Here is a 24,509-nt window from a genome sequence, read left to right as displayed (position 1 = left end):
ACTATTAGTATATAGAATCAACGTATCAAAATATTTAAAATGAACGCGCGAAAAAAAGAACTTTTATCGTGAAGTTATTTTTCTTATTAGTTTATTTATGGGACATTTAAGGAATACTTACTTCCTTTTCTAGCAGACCAAAACAAACTCGTTTTCTTATCATAAACGGAAAATTAACTTATTTTGCAGAAACATCTCCTTTTTATGAAATAAAATAAGATAATTTAAATATTTCAATGCATGCTTCGTTTATTTGAATGACAAAATGAACCTTAGTCTAATAAAATTCACAATTCTTAAGTGAACTCAAAAATAAAAAATGAATGTCGTTGTTGAAACTTACTTAACTAATTACTTAACGGCGAATAATGTAATCTCAGTAACATGTAAAATACTTATGAATTAGGTGGAAGAACTTATTTGATTGGCACTTGTGGGTATGTAATTGAAGCTACAACCTATCGATTGGCGTTTATTTATTAACGCGACAATAATAATACTACGTAAGTTAGGGGCCAATTAGAGCACCTCAGTTAGCATGCGCTTCGTAGACAGAATGCTTGTTATTTAATCTACCAAATGGAATATTTACAGTCTTTTAGAAATGGGATGTCTAAAATCAGGAAGAGTTGAACAGATGGAATGAATGGAATCATAACCAGTTTGTTTCCACCAGTAGTCCTTATTTACTGAGCGTCATGAACTGGAAGGGAACGTGGAAGCTCTGCCCCTTGTGCTCCACCATCAGGTGACCCCGAACGGTGGAGGCCCCCACTACGGTCACCGCTTCGCCCTTCTTCAGCTGCGGCGCCTCCGACTGTCCCTCCTCTGGAAAGTTCATCTTCATGACCCGGTTTTGGGGATAGCTTATTTTCGAATTCCCGGTGATCGTGTAGGAACGAGACGGCGGAACTGGCGGCGGACGTTCCTGTTAAATAAAAGTAGTTGGATATTTCAATAAAATCAAGCAAGCAATAATAATAGAAAACACATACCAAATCGAGTCCAAACAGGTTACAGGTCTGCTGAATGATCTTCTGGTCGCACTTCTCCTGCGGATCCGGCGGAGGAGTCCCAGCAATGGGCTGTGGCCTTGGTCTGGCCACAGTGCCTCCAATGCCCAGGCTCGTTGTCTTGGCCGAGAGGCGTGGTACTGCATCATAGAGTTTGGGGATTAGATGGGCGGAGAATGGGTATACCCGTGGGGGAATCTCACCAGAAATGGGAGCAGCAGCTGCCACAGCGGCAAGGGCGGCCATTGTGGAGGATGCGGCCTTGTTCTGTGCGGCGGAGTTCGGCGTGGTCTTGTTGTTCGGCAGTGGCGCCTGTTGAAGACCTGGGATTTTGGAGCGCTTGGCCCCGCCATTGCCCATCTTCTTGCGCCACCACCAGCCTCGCCAGGTGGCCTGCATCAGGGTGGCGCTCTTGTGCCTGATCTCGGTGCGCAAGTGCTCCAAGTGCTGGCGAATGCCCTCGCTAAGGAAGACATGACGCTTGCCAGGTGCCCAGGCCAGGGTCACCGAGCCATCCAGCACTGGCGGCTGCTCCATTGCGTACTTCAGAATCAACTGGCAATCCTCCAGAGCCTTGTCCTCGCTGCGGCGCAAGAGGCGGAATGGGGCTAGCATACGGTAGCGGGCATTGAACTGCTTAAAGCGCATGCGATGCGGGAACCCACTGGCCATTAGATTGACCGTCTCCAGGACCTGCAGGGATCTAATCTGGCGCACCACCGTAGCCCTATCAAAGCTGCGAGCCGCCTCGGTTCCATTGCTTCGGATGCAGCGCACAAAGTGCGGCCTGGCGTGCACCAGGGTTCTCAGCAAATTGTCTAGCCTGGTGTGGAAGTCTTGGGTCAGCGTGGACACCGGCTCGTCCCCGTTCAGCAGATCCGAGTGTGATGTGGGCGAGATCCGGAAGCTCAGACCCCTTGGAGCCTGTTGCTGAGCATACAGGGCTTTCAGCTCGGATCCAAAGAGATGGGTGGCGAAGCCAAAGTTGCAGGTGTGCTTGTAGAAGACACCCACCAGATCGTCGGGCACCACATCACGGTTGGTGTCCAGAAAGTCCGTGGTATCGTACTCCACCCGACCGGCAAAGTGACGGATGAGAAACATGCGTGGATCGTGTGGTTCGGCTGTGGGTTTCGTCTCCAAGCGAGTGGAGCTGCGATGCTGCACCTTCAACTTGGTCACATAACTCTCGGCAGTGCCCCTAACCGAACACTCTGCATCCAGCATGCTGAGCAGACCGGTTCGCAGCGAGGATATCAGATCGATGCAGGGCACATTGTCCACATAGTCCACCTCGGTGTCGCAAACGATGCCCTCGTCGCGACAGGATTCCACGGAGGACTTGAAGATGTGCGTGTTGTAGAAGTGCTGCATGGTCTCGGCGCACAGGTTGATGCACAAGTGCTCCAGATGGGCATGTGGCGAGGGCTCCTCGAAACCGAACATGTCCAGGATTCCAATGAAGCCATCGGAGGTGGCATGGCGCACTGCATTATTGAGTGCCGCCATCGACTTGGAGCCCGCATTGCCACCGCCAATGGTGGAGGCGTGCTGAGAGGCGACATCCGCCTGGTTGTGCACCGATTCGTTTGAGTCCGAGCTGAGGGTGCCCAACGTGGATCCCAGGCGCTTCAGGCTGTTGGCCCGCCGCACAATAGTGGCCACCGTGCGGCAGTAGAGCGCCTTTGCCAGGCAGTCCCGCGTCATATTGGCATCGCCATCGCCGCACACGGACTTCACCAGCTGGCCACGAACGTTGTGGGTACGGGTGGTCAATCCACGGAAGAGGGCCGCCGGCGGAACGCCAAGTAGACTGGCCACAGAGTTCAGCTCCGTTTCACCCTTCACATCCACCTCGAGACCCTGTAATGTACAAAAAACGATAATTAGGTAACGTTTTTAGAACATTGATATTCTTAGAAGTTAATAACATCGTAGTTAGATCATAAAATAATACAAAAATATTTCTCGCTCAGATTGTTTTGTCGATCACGGCTTATCAGTCGTAAATTACCTCCATTTTTGTGACGTATGGAATATGGCATCAGCGCAAGAAATTTTGCATTCTATTTATGAATGCCAGAGTTGGATTCGAACTCGCGCGAACGGATTCGAAAGCCAGCACTCTGACCATCACACCAATGAAGCATCAGTATATGAAGAGTCTAATAATAAACTAAAGTAGAACTAAAAATTTCCGCTAGATGGCGGTGAAGTATTGTAAGTGGCTCTGCAGGCGCTTTGGTATCAGTTTTGTAACTAGCACACCAAATTTTAACTAATTTATAAACAATATGTATAAACTACATTTAATGAAAAAAATGAAAATATTTCCCTCCAGGCTAAACCTAATAATCTGCTTTAACTTACCCCTCCATCAATAAACTGAACATTTCCCAGCAGCAAAACGGCGGCCAGGACACGAACGACGTCCAGGAATGGGATGCCCAGGATGCCGAGGCAGGTCTTCCATGCCTGAAAGCGCGCCGCATCCTCCTGCTCATTCTGGCCAATGTCACCTCGCAGGTAGCGCAGATTGGCCGGCGAGTAGCCATCCAGGTGTAGCTTCTGGCGCTCCTCCCGGCTGAGACCAGCCAGTAATTGATAGAAGATGTGATAGTTCTTCTCCTTCGGCAGTGGACGAATGACGCGAGTCTGGTCCAGGAAGTAGCAGTGTATCTTGGTGCGGTAGAGTGCCCCATCCGTGACCTGCACCTCGATGAACTGGCCAATGCGACTGGACTCCGAGTTGGTCGTAGTTTTGGCGGATCCCAGGGATCGAAGTACTGTGAATGCAGCTGCCAGGTGCTTGAAGGCATCAGTCTCTGGACCTCCGCCGGCGATGGCGAAGAGCTGGCGCAGCATCAGCATCGCATTGGCCGTCTTTCCAGCGCCCGATGTTCCCGAGAGAATGATGGCCTGCGGATAGCCCGTCTCGCTCTGCTGACGCACTGCCTCCTGGACGATCTTCTGCAGCTGCGGGGCCAGCGGCATGGCGCGGGTGGAGGTGAGGGTCAGCGGGTTGCCCACGTCCAGGTACGGATTGATGGAGAGCAAGATTGGACCCACGTTCGTCTGAAACACCGCGCGCAAGATAAATGATAGTACATTAATTAACCGGGTGAGTCAAATGCTTCGAAGTCATTTGATAAATTCGAGGAAACATGTATAAATGAGTGAACAATGGGGTCAGCAAGCCACTTCGCAGGATATTTGGACGTCTTAAAACTAAAAAATCTTGGTTTGGAATCTAATTGCTTATAGAACCTTTCTGTAAAAAATGGTATTAAATGCCCTACAACTGCTTATTTTACATAATCAAATTAGGTTTAAATCACTTTTTTATAACTTCTGAGATATGCTTGGATAAAGAAAGAGCGGGGCTAAAAACTAACAATCTCCATCCCATTAAATTGAGTAAACACTACCAGCAAATGTGCAAAACCCGATCCAAGACCCAACTGGTCTGTTCATATGCTCACACCTCATCCGCCACACCGGCTGTCAAACTATTCCCCTCGACTAGATCATATCGACTTCCTCGGCCTTCCGCCAAGTAATTGTCGAAATTAGCAGTTAATCTGAGGCTGAGTGCAAACGGAGTTGGGTTTTAATGACAAACTATCAGAATAATTGCTGTAGACCCGTCTCTCCGGGACCGGTTTCAAATGGTTTATGTTCCTCTATGTGGACACAAGTGATTCGCCAAGGCGGATCCCGCTAATACTCACAAAGTACCGCCGCTCGTTGAATCGGGCCTGGAGCGTTCGCATCACGGCATGTTCGGTGAGCGGTCCCGACAAGTGGATCAGATCCTGCATGTCCTTGGGCGAGGAGTTGCCCTGTTGCTGCTGCTGTTGCATCTTCTGCTGACTTTCGGAGAATCCGAATCCAAAGGGCAGAGTCTTCACACTCTGGCAGGGATTCGTGTGCTTCGACTGCGGGATGAATGGCAATTGCTGGCTGTGGGCGTGGCTGAGATGGTGGCCAACGCCTCCGCCATTGATGCCCAGGTGTCCGGAGTTGGAGGTGCGCATGGGCAGCGTGTTGGAGTTGTTGCTGTTGTTGTTGACCGGTGCATGGGAATGGGAATTTTGCCCCAGGATACTTCCCATGCCGCTCATATGTGGCAGTGTCCCGGTGGACTGACCATGTCCGCTGCCACTCTGCTGATGCGACAGGCCCGGCTTCTCGGCCAACTGATGCGGAAGTGGATGTGGAATCGACGTGTTCCTCGCCGACACAACGGCGCCTCCTCCAGCGCCTCCTCCTCCACCAGAGCCCGAGTTTGCGGGCAATGTGTGGCTGAAGCTGTGATTCTATAAGAGTGAGGAGTGAAGAGAAATAAACATCTTTATCAAAGGAAATCGAATGTGGACAAGCTTGTTGCTCTTACAGTTCGATTTAAGATTTGTATATACTAGAGTAGGGTCCTAGTTTTAGAATATGTTTAAATACCATAACTTACCTTCGATGTCGTGTGATGTCCATTGGTGTGTTGCTGAACTGCACTGGCTGAAAGTCCTGCGCCGCTGGAACTCAGATTGAGATTCGGACTGGATGCGTTTAGGTCAAAGTTGTTGGCCTTGGGACCCGCATTGGGAGCTGGGGCGACGGGCTGCGCGCCATTTCCCTGGCTCTGACCCTGACCCGGTCCATGACCCACATGCAGGCGGTTTCGCAGAGTCACCAATTCGGTGCTCAGGCTTTTGAGCCGCTGCTGCAGATGAACTGCCTCGTTGGATGAAGATGCATCTGAAGAAAAGCGGATAAAGTTATTGTTTTATTACATTGTTGGTTACAACACCGACGAAAAGTGAAATAGTCTTGTTTATCATTCAAAATTTTTTTTTAATAGACAATTAATACTTTTGATTTTATTCCGAGCTCTGCCTTCGGTGGACAGATGAACTGAGATGATCTGCGTGCGCCTTTCGGACCACTAAGTGCATTCAACTTAATTGGAAATAAAGACTTCGCAAGGAATCTCAGTTCGCCTGCCGCCGCTTAAAATTCAATTTGTCTAATGAAGAAAAGATGCGCAAGTCGACTTGTTGTATTGGCCTATGATCCTAGATGATATCGGTGTGCCCAACATCATCGCAGTGTCCCTTGAAGGAGGATAGAGCACAGGCATTTTCTCTTTGACCCAACGGATCGGCCTGGTCAAGTTCTGGACACTGGTGTCCAGTTTAATTGAGCATTTTCCCTGATGTTGCCGAAAACGCTCCGGCTTGTGCAGAATGTTGTGCGGATCGCGGTAATAGTCCCGATACCTCTGGGTCTCCAAATAGAAGTTGTCAATCCTGTCCAGATCGTCGTAGTCAACATTGACCAATCCGATCCGGGGAGCAAAACCCAAAATGCCTCGTCGATGAACCTCCGCGTTTTTGGCCACCATCCTCATGTCTACTTCAGGAATTGGTTCCTTTCTCATATTTAACAAGTTTATGTATATGAAAGTCAACAAAGAAAAAGAAAGCTCTTGAAACCTAATGAATTGTCTGTCAAAGAGTGCAGCCAATGACTGGTAATTCACGGAAAGTGTGATAAATTAGAAGGTTCAAATAAAGACACCTTCAAATATTTGGGTGGTTTTGATAAGTTGGGCTATTTAAGAAATTTTCCAAAAATAGGTTATTTATGTTTCCTTGAATTCTTAGCACAATAATTTGCACTGAGAGCACCGAAGAATCTGAAATAGAACTATTGGCAATCGGCGCGCAACATCCTCGATAGTATAGTGGTTAGTATCCCCGCCTGTCACGCGGGAGACCGGGGTTCAATTCCCCGTCGGGGAGATGGGATATTTCCTTTCTTTTTAGCTCATATATGTAATTACAAGAGAATAAGTGAATATTTTTCTTGCAAATTTATATAAAGAAAGATAATGCATAAACTTGGCAATATGATCATTGAAATTATATTTTTATATCCATCTTTTTGTTTTACAAAAGTTCCAAAAATTGTAACATGTTTTAGGGATGTGCTTTTCTTTAAATAAGATTTTAATAAAAAAAAAGTATTGACAATCGTCTCCCCGACGGGGAATTGAACCCCGGTCTCCCGCGTGACAGGCGGGGATACTAACCACTATACTATCGAGGACGTTGAATTTCGCCTGCCAATAGTTCTATTCTAAATCTGTGCTTCACTTGAATCCCGGTAGATTAAATTATTGCTAAAATAGATGTTGGTTTAAATAGATTTTTGGTACACATTGAAAGTACTATAAATAAAGTAAATAATAAAGACAGGTGTCTTAATCTTTTGGTTAAGCTATTGCTTGAATAAATACACCTTTATTGCAGTTACATGCATTAAGCCTTTGGCTCTCTATTAAAAACATATAATCAGCAGACCATATGGAAATCTTCATTATGGCGAAAAGGAATTTAATTAGTTCTAATTAACAACTCAATACAACGAAAATCAATTCACATCGATTAATTTCGCCCGGGCCAACAGACTTTTGTGCACGCGAATCGCTTTGGTAGGCTTGTGCCAGAGGAGCAGAAAAAGTCATTTTAATAGATATAGATGGTGAGCATTTACATAAAATGTTAATGAACTAATTTCGCCGGAGTTAACGAAAAATAGAGACACCGAAAGCGCTAAGATGAAACACAAATTGGCGGCAGGTGACTACAAAATTTCAAAGACGTGTGTACATCCAGAATAGAAGATCAATGGGCAGACTCGACGAACAGCTAATAATGCCAACTGATTTATGAAGACTTTCAAAACAGGGCCGAGAGGTCATTGTTACAAGCCAACACCACGAAAAACGCTGACAAGCTAACAAGATTTTATTAAGCTTATGCGTTTCAGAAACTTGTCTACTATTTTTTACAGCCTTCAGCGGGAAATCAAATTAATTAGCTAATGAAAAACGGAGAAAAGCTTGGATGCAGAGTACTACTACCAAAGGTATATACCTTCGACCCATGTGTCGGTGAGCCAAAACAGAGAGGCAAGCTGGAAGGCTTATAACAAAATCAGAGTCGACAATATACAAAAAACAATATCATTGATGACTTGAGCTCAGACAGAGGAAACCAGTTTTGATGTTGTTGTTTTTTTTAGTGCTTTCTGTGGCCCAAAGTTGCACTCAAGAAATAAGACAAAAGCCACAGAAAAAGGTACAGAAAAGTCTGACATCGAAGTCAAACGAACAATTTCGAGTCTCTGTTCCAATCAATTAATCGGTGATAATTTCACCAACTAGACTAATGTACTGAAATTAATGTATTTAGCAATTAGCTTTATTGGCTTTTCCTCTACGCTTCAGTTCTCAGGGTTTTTTTTTTATGGAGCGGGCGACAAAATTTCGTGGAAGCTGAGTAACCAAGTTGGCCCAAACTGGTAGCCGAGCACAAGTTATCTGCTCTTAGTGGGCCCAGGGGCTTGGGAATGGAGAAGGTTGGTGTGGAAGAACAGTCGCGTCGCTCAAATGAAATGTTGCAAGTCGAGAGGCAAGCGACACCCATACAACCAGGTATCCATATAAGCGGATTCGGTTTGTAGTTATTGCCGATGATTATGAATATGAATGCGATCGACTGCGAATGTTCATGGAGGTTGATTGAAAAACTCAAACAGGCAGCCCAAGATGGTAAAGACAAGTAAGTCGAGAACCAATCAACTGACACTCTAGACAGATAGTCCAGAAAAGAAATCAAGCAAATGGCTTGACCATTAAGTTTAATATAAAGTTAAGCTTATGTTTCAGTCGGACATGTCATTGGGGTCCAAAAATATTAGAATAAAATCAGTGAGCTTTTAAAAACATATGAATAAGCAATTCATATTGGATTAATTGCGTTAACAATGATATGCTATAAAATTGGCGCATCTTGTCTATAATCATTCGAAAGATTTAAGCAACAAACTTGATTTTTACCGTGCCAGTTCTTTAAGCTGCAGTATCAGTTTAAATGATTGTCCCTTCCAACCGTAAGTTACTAAATAACTAAGTATTTTCTTCACTAACATCATTATCCAAAGGAATTAATTGCATATGTGTTCCTTTGAAAGTTGTTTATGCTCAAGAATTTCTGAAGATGGTGATGAATATTTGCGTTACCCCTGTACAAAAGACTTGGACAACAAACTTAAAATTCCTGTCACTGGATAGACTAGGGATATTGTCCAACTTACCCTGCAGCTTCTTCTCCGTCTCCCAAAATTTTTGCAATTCGGTAAAGTATTTATCCAGTATGAAGACTTTTGACAGGCCCAATGTGGCCATCGTTGTTGAACATTTGTGTGGCCACGACTACGACGACCAAGACGGCGATTTTCTTATTTGAATAATTCCGTATACAGGCTCTCACCGCCACCGATACACTCGCAAATGGCCGGAGGAACAGGTTTTCGTATTCGTATTCGTATTTCGTTTTTCGTTTTCCGCACAGGCTCTGGCAGGCACCGTATCTATATCTATGCCATACAGACCGAACCCGAAACCGAGTCCGAATAAATATATATACATACGTATGTTGCGAGCGGGATATACTCGTATATGTTTGGGCGAACGTTTGTGCAGCTGCAACAAGTGAAGCAACCGCACAGCACACGAAAATAAGTAAACAAGCGAAAAGAATGCAGAAGGGCGAGCGACGGCCAAAAAGCAAACCGAACCAAATCACTGGAAGCCTGGCCGTCAGGTTTTGGTTTTGGTTCTGGATCTGCTTTTGCTTTTCCTATATTATTGTGCTTTATTTTTTCCCCCCCACTTTTAACTTTAGTTGCTGCTGTTGTTTTCTTCGCGGCCGCGCTTATTTTCTCGTTTTGTGCAGACTTTTTTTTTTCGTCGTTTTGGTTTTGAAAAACGAGTTTCCAACTTTAACTCCAGGTCCAACAGGCAGCCAGACCCAGTGTAGATGTGCGCTTAGATACCTCGATGCCTCTCGATACCTCGAAGGTACACTCGAACACAGTATACAGACAGCCACACGGGGCGAGATGGATTGGAGTTTTCAGATCGATCCACTAGATTAGCGAATTTGCTGGTGGCACTTTCAACTCTCGACCAGCGTGACCTTTTCGCCGATTAATTATAAACTTTAATTGGGTTTTGTGCGATCGTTTCACTTGGTTTTCAGTCCAGCGAGAGAAAGAGAGGGTTGAGATACTCGTACAACATTCAAACGCGAGCACCCGATGCGAACGATTCAAACTCCAGCGGCAGACTGATCGCTGCTTCTGCTGCTTGGGAGCAGCTCCCTAAGATCTCGGGTCGGGCCTCTCAGCTCTGGTTACGTGCTCTCCCGCTCGGCCAGGTAACATTTCTAACAGGTAAAAGGCTCTACCCTCCGAGATGCGTGCAGTTGCTCAAATATGAGGTCAAGTGTTTGAACCTCCGCCCGCCGACCATCTCGACTCGTTTCGCTGGTCGCGTGATAATTAGTACCGATTGTTTGTTGCTTTGCTGCATTTCGCAATTCCCACAACAATGCAGTGGGAATGCTCGTAGATAGATAGACATAGCTTCTAGGCGTTTCACAAAAACACAACTACATGACCTTAAAAATAGCCCCTAAGTATTATGATAAGCAAACCTTTTTTCAAAACAATTTGCACTTTACAAAAATTGTACAATTTCTTTTAAAAATAACGGTAGTCGATTGTTACCGTTCAAACTGCTTGCGCGCGATCTTTGAATGTGTTATCGATTACTTTATAACCGGTTCGCAGACACAAGCAGTCAAAACTGCTTAAGGAACAATGGGTGTTGAGATGCACTGCTTAGTTAACTCCTTGACGACTGCTTGTCAGTAAAAACCGTTTTTTTCGAATTCGAATTTTATTTACAATTTAAATGGTACTTAGAAACAGGCTCTTCCCGATATGAACAAAAAACTATAATGGTCTTCAATTGTTTTAATTAAAAACATTTCCATTGCCCGTAATTGATTTTGTTATGATTTGGCTATAATGTGGAATCTTCCAAGTCAATGACAAATTGAATCCCGCCAGTACTTTTGCCATCTCTTACATAATTAATGTTGAATTGGTTTAGGCCTCGATACAAAATCGGCGGCCAGTTTTGAGGTTCGATTTTGGTAATTCGCAAATAATATTCACCCTTTGGGAATACACACATCTCTTGAATTGGCGGTAGATTTGAATCCTTGACCAATGGCAGGAAGTATTTACCAAAGTAGTTGGTGAACCAATCGCAGGGCTTCGTTCGCACTTTGATATTTCCTTGAGCCCACTCTCCGTTCTTGAAGTGAAGAATATCCATCCACACATCGAAGGAGTCGTCCAAGTCGACTTGGTGCATAATTGATCCATTTAACATACGTTCTCTTCCCACGAGCCGCACTGAACAAGTGAATAGAGTTTCCTTTTCGCCTTCAATACCATTTATCGACTCAAATCGACTGATGAACTTCTTTCCCCAGCACTGTAAGTCCAATCAATAATATTTAGGCAGTCCTATAAAAAGCAATATACTTACAGGTATATATACCTGGGAGACCGTCCACAGGATTAGAAAAACTTTAAGCTCACAATGCCACATGATCCCGTACTAAGCTAATCGTAATTAGTGTCGAAACTGCTGACAATGCCGGTCACTCTAATATATAATAAGATCGGGCCAAACTGTGTCATGTCTATGGTCTATAAAATGTCTGATAAAAAAGGGGAGTGGCCCAATGAAATGTTACGGGAAACTAAAGACACATTTGTTTAGGCAAACACATAACACACTTAGCCACCCAGTAAGCATTTTCAACACGAATTTTAACTTTCTAAACATGTTACAGTTTCATTCTTATTACCATTCGTTTTCAGTTTTCATTATATTACATAGACACGGATTCTAAAATTTCGTGTAATTTAATTTTACCTGTAATATTTCCTGTGGTTTTGTTGCACGCCTTTTTCCTCTTGGGCACTGGGAGCGTGTAAATGGCTGAGAATTTGGCGAACCTTTCCACCACTGCGCTCGTCCTGTTCGACTTGAAGTCCTTTAAGTCCGATTGCACTTTTACTGGCGGGGATGCGGACTTGCACTGCACAATGGGAGTTGAGGTTTTCGTTTGCTTTGGTGAGGGTGTTGTGGAACTGAAATCGAGAACACAAAAAATATGATAAGGATTATAATTTTATAACATTATCTAATTTTATGGCATTAAAGTTAATAAATCACTGCAAGCTCACCTGACTGCCTTGTGGTATTGGCAGAAGAAATCAGGTCGCATGCGATGGCGACAGAGAAAGTCCTCGCACAGTCGCAGGACATCGTCGTCCTCGCAGTCGTCGCTCTGGCTGGTGCTCTCGCTATCTTGGTCCTCGTCATCATCCGCCAGCCGATTCCGCTCCAATCGCACCTCATCGCCCTTGGCCTGGGCATCCTGCTCCGCCGACGGACTGTAGAGAAAGGTCGAAAGGGACTCGCCGTGGAAATCCGGTATGTTCTCGAAAAAGTCCACCGTTCGCTCGTAGCTACTGCTGCTGGCATCGGAACTCTTGGATCGCTGGAGCTTGGACTTCAAGCCGCGACTCCTGCTCTTGTGGTAGGTCAGCAGCTGGTGGCGGCCCACGTCATAGTCGGCGTATGTCTGGTCCGGCAGCAACATAGCAGCCTCATCCTGATCGACCCATCAAGTGGTCAACAGCTAAAACGGCAGATAACAATATGGTGATAAGTTAGTTATACTCTGTGTTAACCTATTAGCATTAATTGACACAATTTCTTACAAAATCTTCCTTTCTAGCTAGACAGCTTATTAATAAATATTTGATTGATACGAAATAAAGCTCAACTGGGAATTGAGCTGGATCTTTTCAACCTGGCGAAAGTAGGATTGAGGACTTGGCCCGCTTTTGGCATTTGGCTAGCTCCAACGCTCTGGTGAAAAATCGATCGTGACATCAATTCGCATTTTAATTGCTTTTAAATCAAGTGCGCATGCGTCTGGTCGCAGGAGGCCGGCTTCCGCGTCTGCAGGTCCATAAACCTGTCGGTTTATTGGCGCAGCCGATTACCACGATTAGCGTGACCATGACGAAGGTGACAGACACGGACGCTAATGCCTTTTACTGCCCAGCTCAGATGGGTCTGGGAGTGGGTATGGATCTCGACTGGGGGCGCGGTCGCTGGCCAAGATGGTCCAGGGACGCCACACCAAGCCATGCAACATGTTGCAAGTGCGGCTAAACAGATGAGTTGCTTGGCCAAATGAGACGCTGTATTTACGCCACACGCGGTTACTTCGCCGTGTGGTCCATCGAGATCCACCCGACCCGTTGGCAATTAACTCAAATGATTGTCATAAAGTGTTGGACGTGTGTGGAGGAAACATGTGGCCGCCATCGGCAGCAGAAATCGGAGACCAGGACGGTGGCGTCGGCATTTTTCAATGTCAACACAGCGGGCGGCGGCGTTTGATTAAAGTCACTCGAACACAAAGAAAAAGCTTCAGCGGAAATCAGTCAAAAATTCTTAGACAAGACAATGTCTCGCAGATAAGGCACATAAATAAAATTATTCTTGGCCAAGATAAAATTGATAAATTGAAGAAAAAAATACATATTTGACCACTATAAAGGAGCTATATTTTTATCAGATTTATAGCTAAATTAAAAATTAATGATTAATGATTCATTTGTACATACTTACTGACTAAATGTCTTCTCTAATATCTGTTTTGATAATTCTACGAGAAGTGACCATTTTCTCTCCATGTAAAAGTCTGTTTGAGATCAGAGATATCTGAGCCACTTGTGGTTTATTACGCAACATGAGAGAGAAGAAGCTTCGTAGGAAGGGGTTAACGTGAAAGGCCTATTCCCACATGGCCAACAATCTAGTACTTTGATTTTGTCAATATATTGCTGCTGATTGGCTCCACCTTCCCGCAAATTCCCCCCATTTCAACCTACTCAAATGACAGATAACACGGCGAAGGAAATGTTTGGCCATAAATCGGCTTAACCAGCGGAAACGAAAACGGCAGCCATTCCATCCGGAACAATTTGGCTATCCGAACATGGCTAATCGCCTGCTCGCCGGTCCTTTTAGAATGAATAAAATATGTCATCTAATAAATGCACACGGACAGCGGGAGCCGGCGTGGAGTATATCGGAGTATCAGGTAGCGACATCGCATAAAATAAAATAAATCTCATAAATATGCAGGCTGTGTGGAGCTGCAGATGCAGATGGAGATGGGTCCGTCTAGACCCGTTCGCTGGAATACCTGGGCAAAAGTAGCGACTGACTGCTGCTCCGTTGCTCCGACGAGAATTTATTTATTCTAACCACCAGTGCGATATACAATTTCCACTCCAATCTGTAAAGTGGAAGGCAAGCGCTGCTGTGGGTCGCTCCATTCCAAGCCGAAAACCTTTCCAAAGGGAGCACCCTTCCTGCCCAGCGGATCGACTTCTCATGTGGGGGGCCGCTGGCAATTTGCATTCGCAGACATTTCAACAAATCAGCATTCGTACGCTGAATTCAGCTATGAATTAATAAGTGAACTAAAATTCTTCTAGCTCCATTCATATCGAGTGGGAAGTAGTCCACAGTGGTGAGATACAATATATCTTCTGGCAGAACAGTAGCTCTAATGTTGAAGAACGGTCATCACAAAGTATTTTCTTTTCAAAAAGATCGAAAGAAGCACCTATATTTGTAGTTCTTCAAAGTTCTAATCCATTTCTTGTGTAAGCTTCTTGTTCAGAGAGATACATATATTAAACTTCTATAAAACTTTCTATAAAACAACTCGAATATCTGGCAGGGTTAAGCATTTTGAGCTATACTTAAAAACCGCCTGGGCAAACATTTACAATCAATTTGAAGGCATCGACTGAGCAATTTCCCAGGCCTGCAGTTGATTGCAGGCCTAGAATGTGGCCCTATTCTCGGGCTCTAGAGCTCCTCCCCCGAGTAAGAAGTGCACTTTTGACTCGATACATGGAAATTACATGATTTAACTTAATTTAATAAAGAGCCAAGGGCGGTAAGTCCATCTCAAGGCCTAGTCGTCTGAGCAACCAACAAACTACAGCTGCTATCGCATCGTGGTATCGTGGCTCGCTTTTGTGATTTACCGCATGTTTGTTCCCCACTCCATGAAATCCCTGCCAAGGGTCGAGCGCCGCCCCCGCCAATCGCCAACCAAAAGTTACACTGCCCAACAGGGTTGGGCTTCAAGCTAAACACGAGTTAAGTGCAGGTAATAGGCGATGTGATATGTTTTTAACTGACCAAGAAATTTCTTTTAGGATAGAAAGAAATTAAAAAAAAATAGCAAACATAAAAATAGAATAAAGAGAAACACCCGAACTTTGTTGATCTGTGTACCCAAACACGAAGTTTTCGGTGGAGTCAAAGTCGTAGCCATGGCGTCTTGGTCGTCCATCAACGTGGAGGGGCTACGGATGTGGATGCTGTCCTCGAACTTGGACACACTTTAAGAAATCTTGTAGCCAGCCAATTTTGCTGCCTACCCTTGGCTGAATATTCGACTAGTACGCGATTTCTCGCAGTGCACGGATTTGTGTAGATCAAGAGATTTTGATTAATAGGTGGTGGTGGCCAGGGTCTGGACGTTCGAAGGTAGACCGTTGGAGATCCGTACGAATCCTTGGCCATGGCCTCGGGTTAGACATTGAGAAATATTTTCGCGAATCGAGTCGACAGACGAAGGCAGTCGAAACTCAATGAATTTGGTGCGGATGCCATGTGGTTGTGACTCTCGTTGATTTGGTAATCGCGTTTGTTCTGCCCGTTGTTGCAACCAATTGTCTGCCTCTTTCTATTGTACAGCAGAGCTTAACCAATCCTTACTGCTAATCGTATTCAGAACATTAATAATATTTTTCTAAGAAGATCGATATCTGCATTAGTATGTGATTTTCTAGGTAATTATCAACTATTATTAAGAAGAATGTGCGAAGTACAGTGTTTGCAATGCAAGCAAGTATATGGTAAACAACAAATTGAAAATCTGATTTTAAATTAAAGTAGTAGGAATACTTATGAAATGCGCTGACCTCTTATTAATCTGCATTATACTCCCGAATTAATTTATATAGTCGGTCATATAATGGATAACTTCATTCTCTGCTGAGGGCTATAATTAAAACCTTACCCGTCAGTTAAAATGCAAAAAAAGAAGGTTTATCCCGCGAATCAGCCACAATGTATGCGAAATTCGAATCCGCTTTGAGTTCGCATTCGGCATTAATATTCGCATTCCTGCCGAACATTTTCAACGGAACTTAAATGCATGAAAATTGCAAATATCGTCACGTTTCTGGCTTTAAGGATAATTACGTGTGCATAGCTCAGCAGGCTGGGCTGTTGTGCTGCTGTGATGATGCTGGGGGGAAAAAAAAGGGGGCAGTTGGTCTTCAACCTGTGCAAGATTCAATTTGCGAATTTCACAGCCATAAACAAAGAACCAGCAGCGACCAAGGAAAAAAAAACGTTAAGGTTTCGGTCACGAATAAGCCCAGTGGCCAAGGGCGGGTACTGAGGATCTGGAGGAACTGGAAGTGTATCCCAGAAAATGGAAAGTACTTGGTCCCGCTCCCATCGAGCTCGTTCTAAGCAGATGCCCAGAAGCGGAAACGGATGAGGAAGTGAACAGCGGAAAGCGGCAGCACACTAGACGGCACGTAACGTGCTAATTTATGTGGGAGTCCAGCTCCATTCTCCAATCCAATCCCGGATCGGCACACCTGACAACCAAGCCAAACGACGAAAGGTGTGTGAAAACTTTTAATCGAATCTTAATTGCATTAGGTCCCAACAAGGCACATCTCTTGCAGCTTTAAATCCGACTTCAACAATGTCGATTGGAAGCACGACGATCGCTCCATAATAGATCGATCTAAGTCCATGTACAGTGCGTGGCATAACAATAGGTACGTGCACATCTACATTAAATGCAAACTTTTAAAATGTATCTTTGAGAAGGGATATTCTAAGATAACTTATTCAGATGCAAAAGATTAATTATATTTGCATGTAAATGATTTATATTCCTTATTTCAGCGAGATATTAAAAATAATAAGGTAATTAAGTTATAAAGCGTAACTTTCAAGCATATACAGATAATCAGATGTATTTTCGCTCCAACTAATATTTTAACATAAGAACCTATTTTATTGACCGCCACTGTGCGTGCATCGATCTATCCGCATTGCGTTAAATTTCTTGTCGCGTGCAGGTTACGCAATATCGTTTCGTATCACGATGCAAGTGGAAGTGGACGTGAATGCCAGCACGTGTAGCCCGCTAAGGACCTGGCCAAGATCACGATCGTTGTTGGCCCACAAAAACTTGTCCTCGCCATTCCGACGGCGCTGCACAGTGGCATTGGCACTGGATCGATGGTCGCCAATAAAAGGAGGCAAACAATTAGACGAGACTTCGCTGGGTTTTTAAAGACCCAAACTAAATATTTATGAATTGCAGTACTGGGCTGTTGCATAAGCCATCATCAGTCAGTTGGCAACGAGATAAATGGCTTCAGCTTGACCTATGGCTTCTCCTGATCTTGGATCCTAGCTGTTTAAGAGCCACAGGCTCACAAACCAATCAGCGGAATCTTAACGATTGAGTTTTAATACTAATTATGGGTTTCGAACCGTCCGCAAGGCATTGTTAAAAAAAAAACTTTTATTTGTGGAAAGTGCTAAAGATTTTATTAGTTGCTGAATCTGTTGTAACATTTATAGCTGCTCTTCGAAATTGCCTAACTTCATTAAGTATTTATTGATGTTCAAACACTTCCACCAATTGATTTTAACAGTGAGGAATAAAACTAAAACATTCTCAATCTTGCATCACGTACTAGACCGACTAGGTAGATTCCTTTATAAATGCATTACATTTTTCTATTAATCGTGTTTTCTTTCACAATGAGTTATTAAATGGCAGTAACCATATATGATTCTAGGTTAACTAATCCCGACCCAATTGGGTTTAACCAGTTTGCAATTACTCAGTGGCTTACTCCCATTTTTTGTATCGATATGAATTGTCTTAGAATGTGCGTGCAAAAAACGAGTTAAGAGGCTAGATTGCTAATTCAAAAAATTGTAACTTTTTAAGCTAAGCACAAAGACCATAAAAAATAGCCAGATATTAGATGAAGACTTCCATGAAGGTGTATTAGTGTATTTTCTATTGGATGCTTATATTATATTTATCTATCTCTCCCACGCGGCAAGTCAAAGAGCACGAGGATCGGATCAGGAATTTCTCAATGGAGCCAAAGATGCTCAAAACAAATGTGGACACGTTCGATGGGCAAGTGACCCAAGGAGGCAACGGCACAGCCTCACATACAAATAAGTTGGCCAAACCCCGAGGAACGTGAAATATTTTCGTAATTTGTGCAGGATGCGATAAAGAAAATGCAATCGCAATTGCCATGGCCAAAGAGCTACGGCTATGGCCATGGCTATGTCCATGGATGTGGATGTGAATGTGGATATGGCCAATGCAATTGCACACCCTTGGCCACCATTTCCGCATGGGCACTATGGATCACTGGCCAGTTGACAGCACACACAGCTGCACACCCACCCACACCAGATTCTGGAGGTGAGCTCTATGGATCCTGCGCAGAGGTGGGGTCACTAGCAGTATACTGCCGCTTCGGGGCCCAATTTCAAGATTGGACCTCACCTCGCATCACCTGCGCATTTTGCAGCGAATCGCTGGACCTGGGTCAAAATTGCTTGTAGGAATTTATTGGCAAGGGTTCTGCAATTGGCTGCTGGATCACTGTGCCCAGTTTCGGTTCCTTGGTCACTAATTTGTGACTGCTCCTCGCAGACAACAGGCATTTCTCAAAAGTGGAAATGCTGATTCGACACACAGCGATGCAACGACGACTCGAGCAATTTACACAATTATGGAAATCACCTGGCAAGAGCGGCGGTTAAAAATAATCGATCCAAGTACTTGAAAAGTTTTTGGATCGAAAATTTAGCATGGGTTTTAAAGCCAAAGGTTGGTTGACCACCGAAAAGTTAGCTTATTTCTTAGAACAAAAGGAATATTACAAAATACATACAATTTATTTCCGAAGCTAAAAGCATTTTTAGTTGATATACATATGTATCTTCAATTGCCCTGTCCATTTGCAGCTGTGTATGGAACTTCCCTCTTATCTGGATAGATTAATAAGCAGTTGGCTGGGCACTGGGCGCACTGGGCAGAGGCACTCACGATTGACATTGGAGCTGCAGTGGCGCTCATTAAGTATGTATGTATATATATCCTCGACGGGCAGGCGGAGACACTAACAACTAATTAACACTTCCAGCTACTTCCACGCCCACCGAGCCGGCTAACCGTTTGCCGCCAGAATTAATGAACGAATTAAAGTTTGCGTGACGACATGATGTGATCCGTGGACTGGCGGATGGGGAAGGGATGGACAGGGACATTGATGGTGCTATGGAGACGACGTCATAGCCATCGTCACCAGCATCGCCACCATGGAAAAGTCGAAGGCGGGCCACTACCATGCCGACCGGGCCAACAGCTACAGCAAAACATCAACCCGGCCAAGAAGCAAATGTCGTGCCAAACAAATACCTCATGAGATCGTCGAGGACAGGGAGCTCAGGAACTGGTTTCTGGTGGCAACCGCATCGCGACAGTCAGCGAAAACGAGGAATAAGTGCCAAGGATTTAGAACCAAGATGAGAGCCCCTTTGAAGGGGTGATCATAAGGTTGTATGTATTTATGTTAATGGAATGTTATTTCACTATTTATTTATCGTGTTTTAAGGATGTGAAGCATATTAACTATAATTTGCCTCTCTCAACCTCATAACAAAACGAATCACTGAACTCAAAGACCTTTTGTGAGGATATGTACACAAAAAGTTGGCATGAATGTTTATGATACAGTAAGCGGATGGCGACAAAAACGTCTGAAGATGATGAAAAACCGGAGGTCTAACACCGCCTGTCAGCCAAGTGGAACGTTATACACGTACGTACATACATGCAACATTTGCTGCATCGCATTGTCTGCGAAGAAGAAAGTGAATTGTAAATTGAATTGCATCTGATCAAAATCAAGCGAAACGGATGTGAAACGAAAACGTCTTTCTCTCAGCAGCGAAATACTGAAATACTTTACAGAGCAACAGTATGAAGTACTTATGAGAGATTAGCTGGGGTGTGCTGGCATACATACGTATCTACACGGGCCAGTGAGGAGGCACTGCATCCGATTGACAGATGTAAAAGTGTCGTCTGTCTGGCTGACATTGATGCATTCGTATTCCCATCAGTCCAACGATTTGCAATACATGATGCACAATGTTGGGATGGGTCGATAAGGTCTGCCGCCCTGAAAGGGAAGACAGCCTGGGAATGGTGCAAGCTTGAGGGTATCACCAAATGATGCATCTTTTGGGAGTGCAGTATGTGGAAAATCTCAGCTTCGGTTCAGTGAGTTTGGCAGCTAAGTTTGATATGTAAGATATCAACTTACAAATATAAATTAATTTGTATTTTCAACTTGTACAACAAAATCGGGTTCAAATTCAGTTGTAAACTTGTAGGAACTAAAGTTTTAATAACTGGAAAATAGCATTTCTACTTCTATAAACATATTCAGATCTTGAAGATATGCGCCCAAGGGGTTGTTCATAGTTCGTGTAAATGATGAGTAATTAAGTTGTTGCAAGTTCACCGGCACTATGGCTTAAGAAATCGCGCCCCAAGGCTTATATGGCACAATTTCTGTAAGATATTCGAAATCATTTCTAGGTGCGTGCTGAATAGATAGTTTTCCATCAAACTCTGGCGTCCATTTATCTTCCCAGGAAGTGGAATCGTGCGTCCGCCAGCTAATCGGGAATGGGTAAGACTTAACCCTTTGCATCCGCAGAAATAAAATTGTTCGCGGGTCCACAATCGAGGCACTTTCGCACCACAGGTGGTTCCACGGAATCTCGTGCAATCCAGACACGCAATCCGCAAAGGAAGCTAACGAGTAAATTTCACTGCGGTAGCTTATTTATCGACGGCTTCAAAGGTTCTAATGAAAGCTGTCAAGAACTTGGAGGTCTTGCTACCCTATTGGTTTATGGTTTACGAACTCTTGAAGGGTTAGTGAAGTTAAATAAAGTCATTATTATTTTTATAAAAACTTCTCTTTTAAGTAAATATATGTCAATACTTATTTAACAGGCGGGTGCAAGCATAGCATTTATTATAAAATGATTAAGCCTGAAACCTAACCAGTAGAAGGGTTACCATAGCTATACAAAAGCGAACACCTCGCATTCTTTGTGGTTTAAATGGACAAAAAGCGACGACGACACGAAGGACTCGATGTCTGGCAACTGGGAGCTGGCTTTTATGTGCGAGTACCAACTGCCTCTCGTGCCCCTTATCTTTTTGGGAATGACAAAAGTTGCTGGTGCTACTCAAATCATGCAAAGCTTCCGCGGCTGCCTCGCGTCCATGGTCCCACCACCAACCTTGTGGATATTTCAATTCAATCAAACGAAAGCTGCGCGGACCGCTGATCATGCCGCGGCAACATGTTCATTTGTCATGAATGGGGGGACTGGTCAGATGGTCATGGTCGAGGATGGGGTACTGGGAAGTGCTGTGGGCGCCCAGCGGGAACGCCAACACCTAAACACATCCCAAGACCCCGGGCCAGCACAGCACACAGCACATACACATAAATCGCCTGCGAAGTGACCCTTGGCAATGGCGAAGGTAATTGCGTACTTACCGCTCTCAGCGGAACCTGAACCTAACCAAAACCAAGCGAACCGTAAGGTGGATTCGTATTCCCTCGATTGCGTGCCCGTTTCGGGAATAGATTTATCGTCTCGTTTGAAATCCGCACTTTATTTATGGTAGCTTGGCCACATTTCTTTGCGGATCTCCCACTCCAATACTTATTATTTATTATTCTATCAAACGTTACGTTACACTGTCAGCACCAGCACAATTCACTACGCGCACTTCGAGGCGATTACGAGATTTCGAGGCGATCAAGATCCGAGAGCGCTGGTCGAGAGGCACTACCGTACGGGGCGAACTCAAGAAAGAATCTGCAGCGGTGCAGTTGCTCTGAAGATTTCGGAGAAGACCTTCTTCGTATCGGACAACGTGCAACTTGTTGCACGCAACATGTTGGTCTGAGACGACTGCTAATACAAAATGTTCAAATACCTTACTTGATATTTTATTTATATATTAAGTAAACCTACTTTAAATAGGTTTAACATAACTTAACTTTAAGAAGTTTTTTATAGAGCAGAAAACTTTCTTTAATATCTTATGAAAAATAATATCTTCACAAAGTCATACGATCTCGAAGAAAACCGTTTCAGATTTGGCCTTTTATTAAAAACCACTAAGCTACATTTTGGCAGACAATAGTCAGATGACTTAAACTATACAGATTCATTAACACCAATGGATTCTATGTTGACCTGAACGACTAAAACAGCCTTGACCTACAAAACTTTTCCGACCTATCAACTAAGCTTATTAAACATGTAAATATGTTGTTCTATTCCTCGGGACGAGTCTCGCTGTAGAAGCCCAGATTCATTGTGGGAATCATGTTGCTGTAGAACGACAGTTCCGCTGCCGAGGGACGCACTAGCTGGGGATCCTGAACTAGCGGAGCCGTCATAGCCACTGGAGCCTTTTCGGCCATTTTTAGGGGTAAAATAGCAGCCTCTTGAGCCCGCTGGGCCATCTTGTGCTGCAACTGATGGACTTTGAGGTGATTCTCCAGCTCAATTTGATGCAGGAAGCTAATGCAACAGATTCCGCACGTAAAGCTGGGACCATGAGCCTCTAGCTCATGGCGCTGCAGTTGCTCGCGTCGGTTGAAACCTTGATTACATGTCTTGCAGGCGAACAGCGAGTCCATGTGAAGAGCTTGATGGCGTTGCAGGTCCCTCTCCCGTTGGAAAGTTCGATCGCAGACATCACAGTGGTAATAGCGTGAGTTTTTGGTTTGTGCGGCAGCCTTTTGTTTAGCCTGCAACGCCTGCTGCTGCAGATCACCCTCCATCGGGGGAATTAGACCCATTTGCTGCTGCTGCTCCATGTCCCGCCTGGTATGGACTTGCTGGTGGGCTATTAGCTTATCCCTGCGCGAAAACGAGTAGGGACAGCGTCCACATTGGAAAGCCTTTACCTCTCCGTGCGAACGTGTGTGGCGCATCATTTCCACAGCCGTCTGGAAGGATCGCGGACACTGCTGGCAAACAAAGGGCTTGACACCGCTATGAATGCGCATGTGCTTGGTCAGATTTGTATTCCGCGAGAAACTCTTGGAGCAAACGTTGCATGTGAAGGGCCTCACGCCAGTGTGCACGATTGTGTGCTTTTTAAGATCGGAGCGGCGCACAAAACCCTTCCGACAGTGAGCACACACATACGGACGGTCCGGATCATGCAGTGTCTTTATGTGCGAAATCAAAGCAGGCCGGGTAACCAGCTTGATGTTGCAAAAGTTGCAGCAGTACGGTGCGTTGGGATCGTGTGCAGCCAGCTCGTGCTCTTGACACTCGGCGGGCAGAGTGAACCCAAGATCACAGTATTGACAGAGGAACGCTCGTTTTGGCCGTGCCTCCGTGGTGTTGGCGTTGTTGGCAACGGACTGTTGAGCCGCCATCTGGGCCGCATCCATGCCCAGTGGCATGTCGACGTCTTCGCCGTTCTGGCCATCTTCCTCGTCCTCCTCATCGTAGTCTTCCTCCTCCTCCTCATCATCGTCGTCATAGTTTTCGTACTCCCCATCGGAGCCGAGTGCGAATTCCTCTTCACTGCTCTCTGCCAGATTCTCTGGATCAACTTCCACAATAATGCAGCCCTCCTCGGGTACGAATACTCCGGGGTTGCCATTCAGGCCTGGACGGTGCTTCGGATGATCTTTAATCATCTCCTTCAGCTGCTCCTGCAGGGACTGTTCCCGCTCCTGCATTCCTTTTCGCAGCTCGAATGCCTCTTCGAGGATCTCCAGACACCTTGAGCAAATGAGCTCCGACAAACATTCGTTGCGATCGTACTGTAGGTGGAGAAGTTATTCATGCACTTTTTCCATGGATTATAAATGGCCCACTCACCTGAACGCTCCAGAGACTCTTGGAAACCTCTGCAATGGACACATCCTTGCAAAACTGCACGGTGTCATCGAAAATGTTTAGCGAGTTGGGATCCGTATTATGGTGGCACAGGCGACAAGTGCTCACATCCTGATCCTGGGTCATGCTGATATCCGATGTATGCATTCTTCAATCATATGCATTTAAGCCGGGATTGCAATAAATTATCCAATTGTTTAAGCAAACAAAAGCCACACCGGTAGCAAATAAAACGCGTTGGTCAATGGCCAATCTACCACGATAGTATCGATATGTCGCGAAATTAAACAACATGGTCCAATCGATTGTCGGAGGAAATCGATAAGCCGCTGCACAGTGGGTTACTTAATTGAATTATAGGAATTTTT

The 24,509-nt window shown here is 44.8% G+C and overlaps 4 protein-coding genes, 1 long non-coding RNA gene and 2 other non-coding genes across 9 annotated transcripts; 1 reads left to right on the top strand and 6 right to left on the bottom strand.

Moving 5' to 3' along the window:
• Positions 1–226: 226 nt before the first annotated feature.
• dachs lies at positions 227–22,081 on the bottom strand. Of its 2 annotated transcripts, NM_001201801.2 has the most exons (9): positions 21,765–22,081; positions 12,189–12,646; positions 11,875–12,092; positions 5,482–5,768; positions 4,745–5,332; positions 3,384–4,088; positions 1,217–2,876; positions 996–1,153; positions 227–928 (listed from the first exon to the last, which is right to left on the bottom strand). In NM_001201801.2, exons 2-9 carry the CDS (start codon positions 12,605–12,607, stop codon positions 683–685), a joined length of 4,281 nt encoding a protein of 1,426 aa, NP_001188730.1. In that variant the 5' UTR covers positions 12,608–12,646; positions 21,765–22,081; the 3' UTR covers positions 227–682. The 2 variants fall into 2 exon arrangements, with proteins under 2 accessions (NP_001188730.1, NP_001188729.1); NM_001201800.1 differs by lacking the exons at positions 11,875–12,092; positions 12,189–12,646; positions 21,765–22,081 and adding an exon at positions 9,174–10,193.
• lncRNA:CR43604 (long non-coding RNA:CR43604) lies at positions 2,973–3,173 on the bottom strand. The gene has a single exon (NR_047926.1). It is a non-coding gene; the product is annotated as a long non-coding RNA:CR43604 (long non-coding RNA).
• On the bottom strand, positions 5,893–6,524 carry CG43796 (uncharacterized protein). The gene has a single exon (NM_001273325.1). The coding sequence runs from the start codon at positions 6,418–6,420 to the stop codon at positions 6,037–6,039; it is 384 nt and encodes a 127-aa protein (NP_001260254.1). The 5' UTR covers positions 6,421–6,524; the 3' UTR covers positions 5,893–6,036.
• Positions 6,743–6,814, top strand: tRNA:Asp-GTC-1-3 (transfer RNA:Aspartic acid-GTC 1-3). Its single transcript has one exon. It is a non-coding gene; the product is annotated as a tRNA-Asp (tRNA).
• tRNA:Asp-GTC-1-2 (transfer RNA:Aspartic acid-GTC 1-2) lies at positions 7,050–7,121 on the bottom strand. Its single transcript has one exon. It is a non-coding gene; the product is annotated as a tRNA-Asp (tRNA).
• CheA29a (Chemosensory protein A 29a) lies at positions 10,810–11,549 on the bottom strand. Its single transcript, NM_175990.1, has 2 exons — positions 11,482–11,549; positions 10,810–11,427 (listed from the first exon to the last, which is right to left on the bottom strand). Exons 1-2 carry the CDS (start codon positions 11,542–11,544, stop codon positions 10,948–10,950), a joined length of 543 nt encoding a protein of 180 aa, NP_788004.1. The 5' UTR covers positions 11,545–11,549; the 3' UTR covers positions 10,810–10,947.
• A 122-nt stretch (positions 22,082–22,203) lies between the features above and the next one.
• prg (piragua) lies at positions 22,204–24,410 on the bottom strand. 2 transcript variants are annotated; one of them, NM_001273324.2, is made up of 2 exons: positions 24,124–24,410; positions 22,204–24,065 (listed from the first exon to the last, which is right to left on the bottom strand). In NM_001273324.2, exons 1-2 carry the CDS (start codon positions 24,286–24,288, stop codon positions 22,554–22,556), a joined length of 1,677 nt encoding a protein of 558 aa, NP_001260253.1. In that variant the 5' UTR covers positions 24,289–24,410; the 3' UTR covers positions 22,204–22,553. The 2 variants fall into 2 exon arrangements, with proteins under 2 accessions (NP_001260253.1, NP_609232.2); NM_135388.5 differs by having other exon boundaries at positions 22,369–24,065.
• Between the last annotated feature and the right edge of the window lie 99 nt (positions 24,411–24,509).

Source organism: Drosophila melanogaster, chromosome 2L (genome assembly GCF_000001215.4).
Source record: "Drosophila melanogaster chromosome 2L".
Lineage (NCBI taxonomy): Eukaryota > Metazoa > Arthropoda > Insecta > Diptera > Drosophilidae > Drosophila > Drosophila melanogaster.
This window is presented reverse-complemented; position numbering and strand designations above follow the sequence as displayed.

Coding starts and splice junctions, on each gene's coding strand:
- CG43796 (NM_001273325.1), bottom strand. CDS start 6,420: ATGAGGATGGTGGCCAAAAACGCGGAGGTTCATCGACGAGGCATTTTG.
- CheA29a (NM_175990.1), bottom strand. CDS start 11,544: ATGTGGCATTGTGAGCTTAAAGTTTTTCTAATCCTGTGGACGGTCTCC. Junction 11,428..11,481: donor TCTCCCAGGTATATATACCT/GTAAGTATATTG, acceptor TTGGACTTACAG/TGCTGGGGAAAGAAGTTCAT.
- dachs (NM_001201801.2), bottom strand. CDS start 12,607: ATGTTGCTGCCGGACCAGACATACGCCGACTATGACGTGGGCCGCCAC. Junction 12,093..12,188: donor CAATACCACAAGGCAGTCAG/GTGAGCTTGCAG, acceptor TCTCGATTTCAG/TTCCACAACACCCTCACCAA. Junction 1,154..1,216: donor AGCTGCTGCTCCCATTTCTG/GTGAGATTCCCC, acceptor TCTATGATGCAG/TACCACGCCTCTCGGCCAAG.
- prg (NM_001273324.2), bottom strand. CDS start 24,288: ATGCATACATCGGATATCAGCATGACCCAGGATCAGGATGTGAGCACT. Junction 24,066..24,123: donor AGAGTCTCTGGAGCGTTCAG/GTGAGTGGGCCA, acceptor CTCCACCTACAG/TACGATCGCAACGAATGTTT.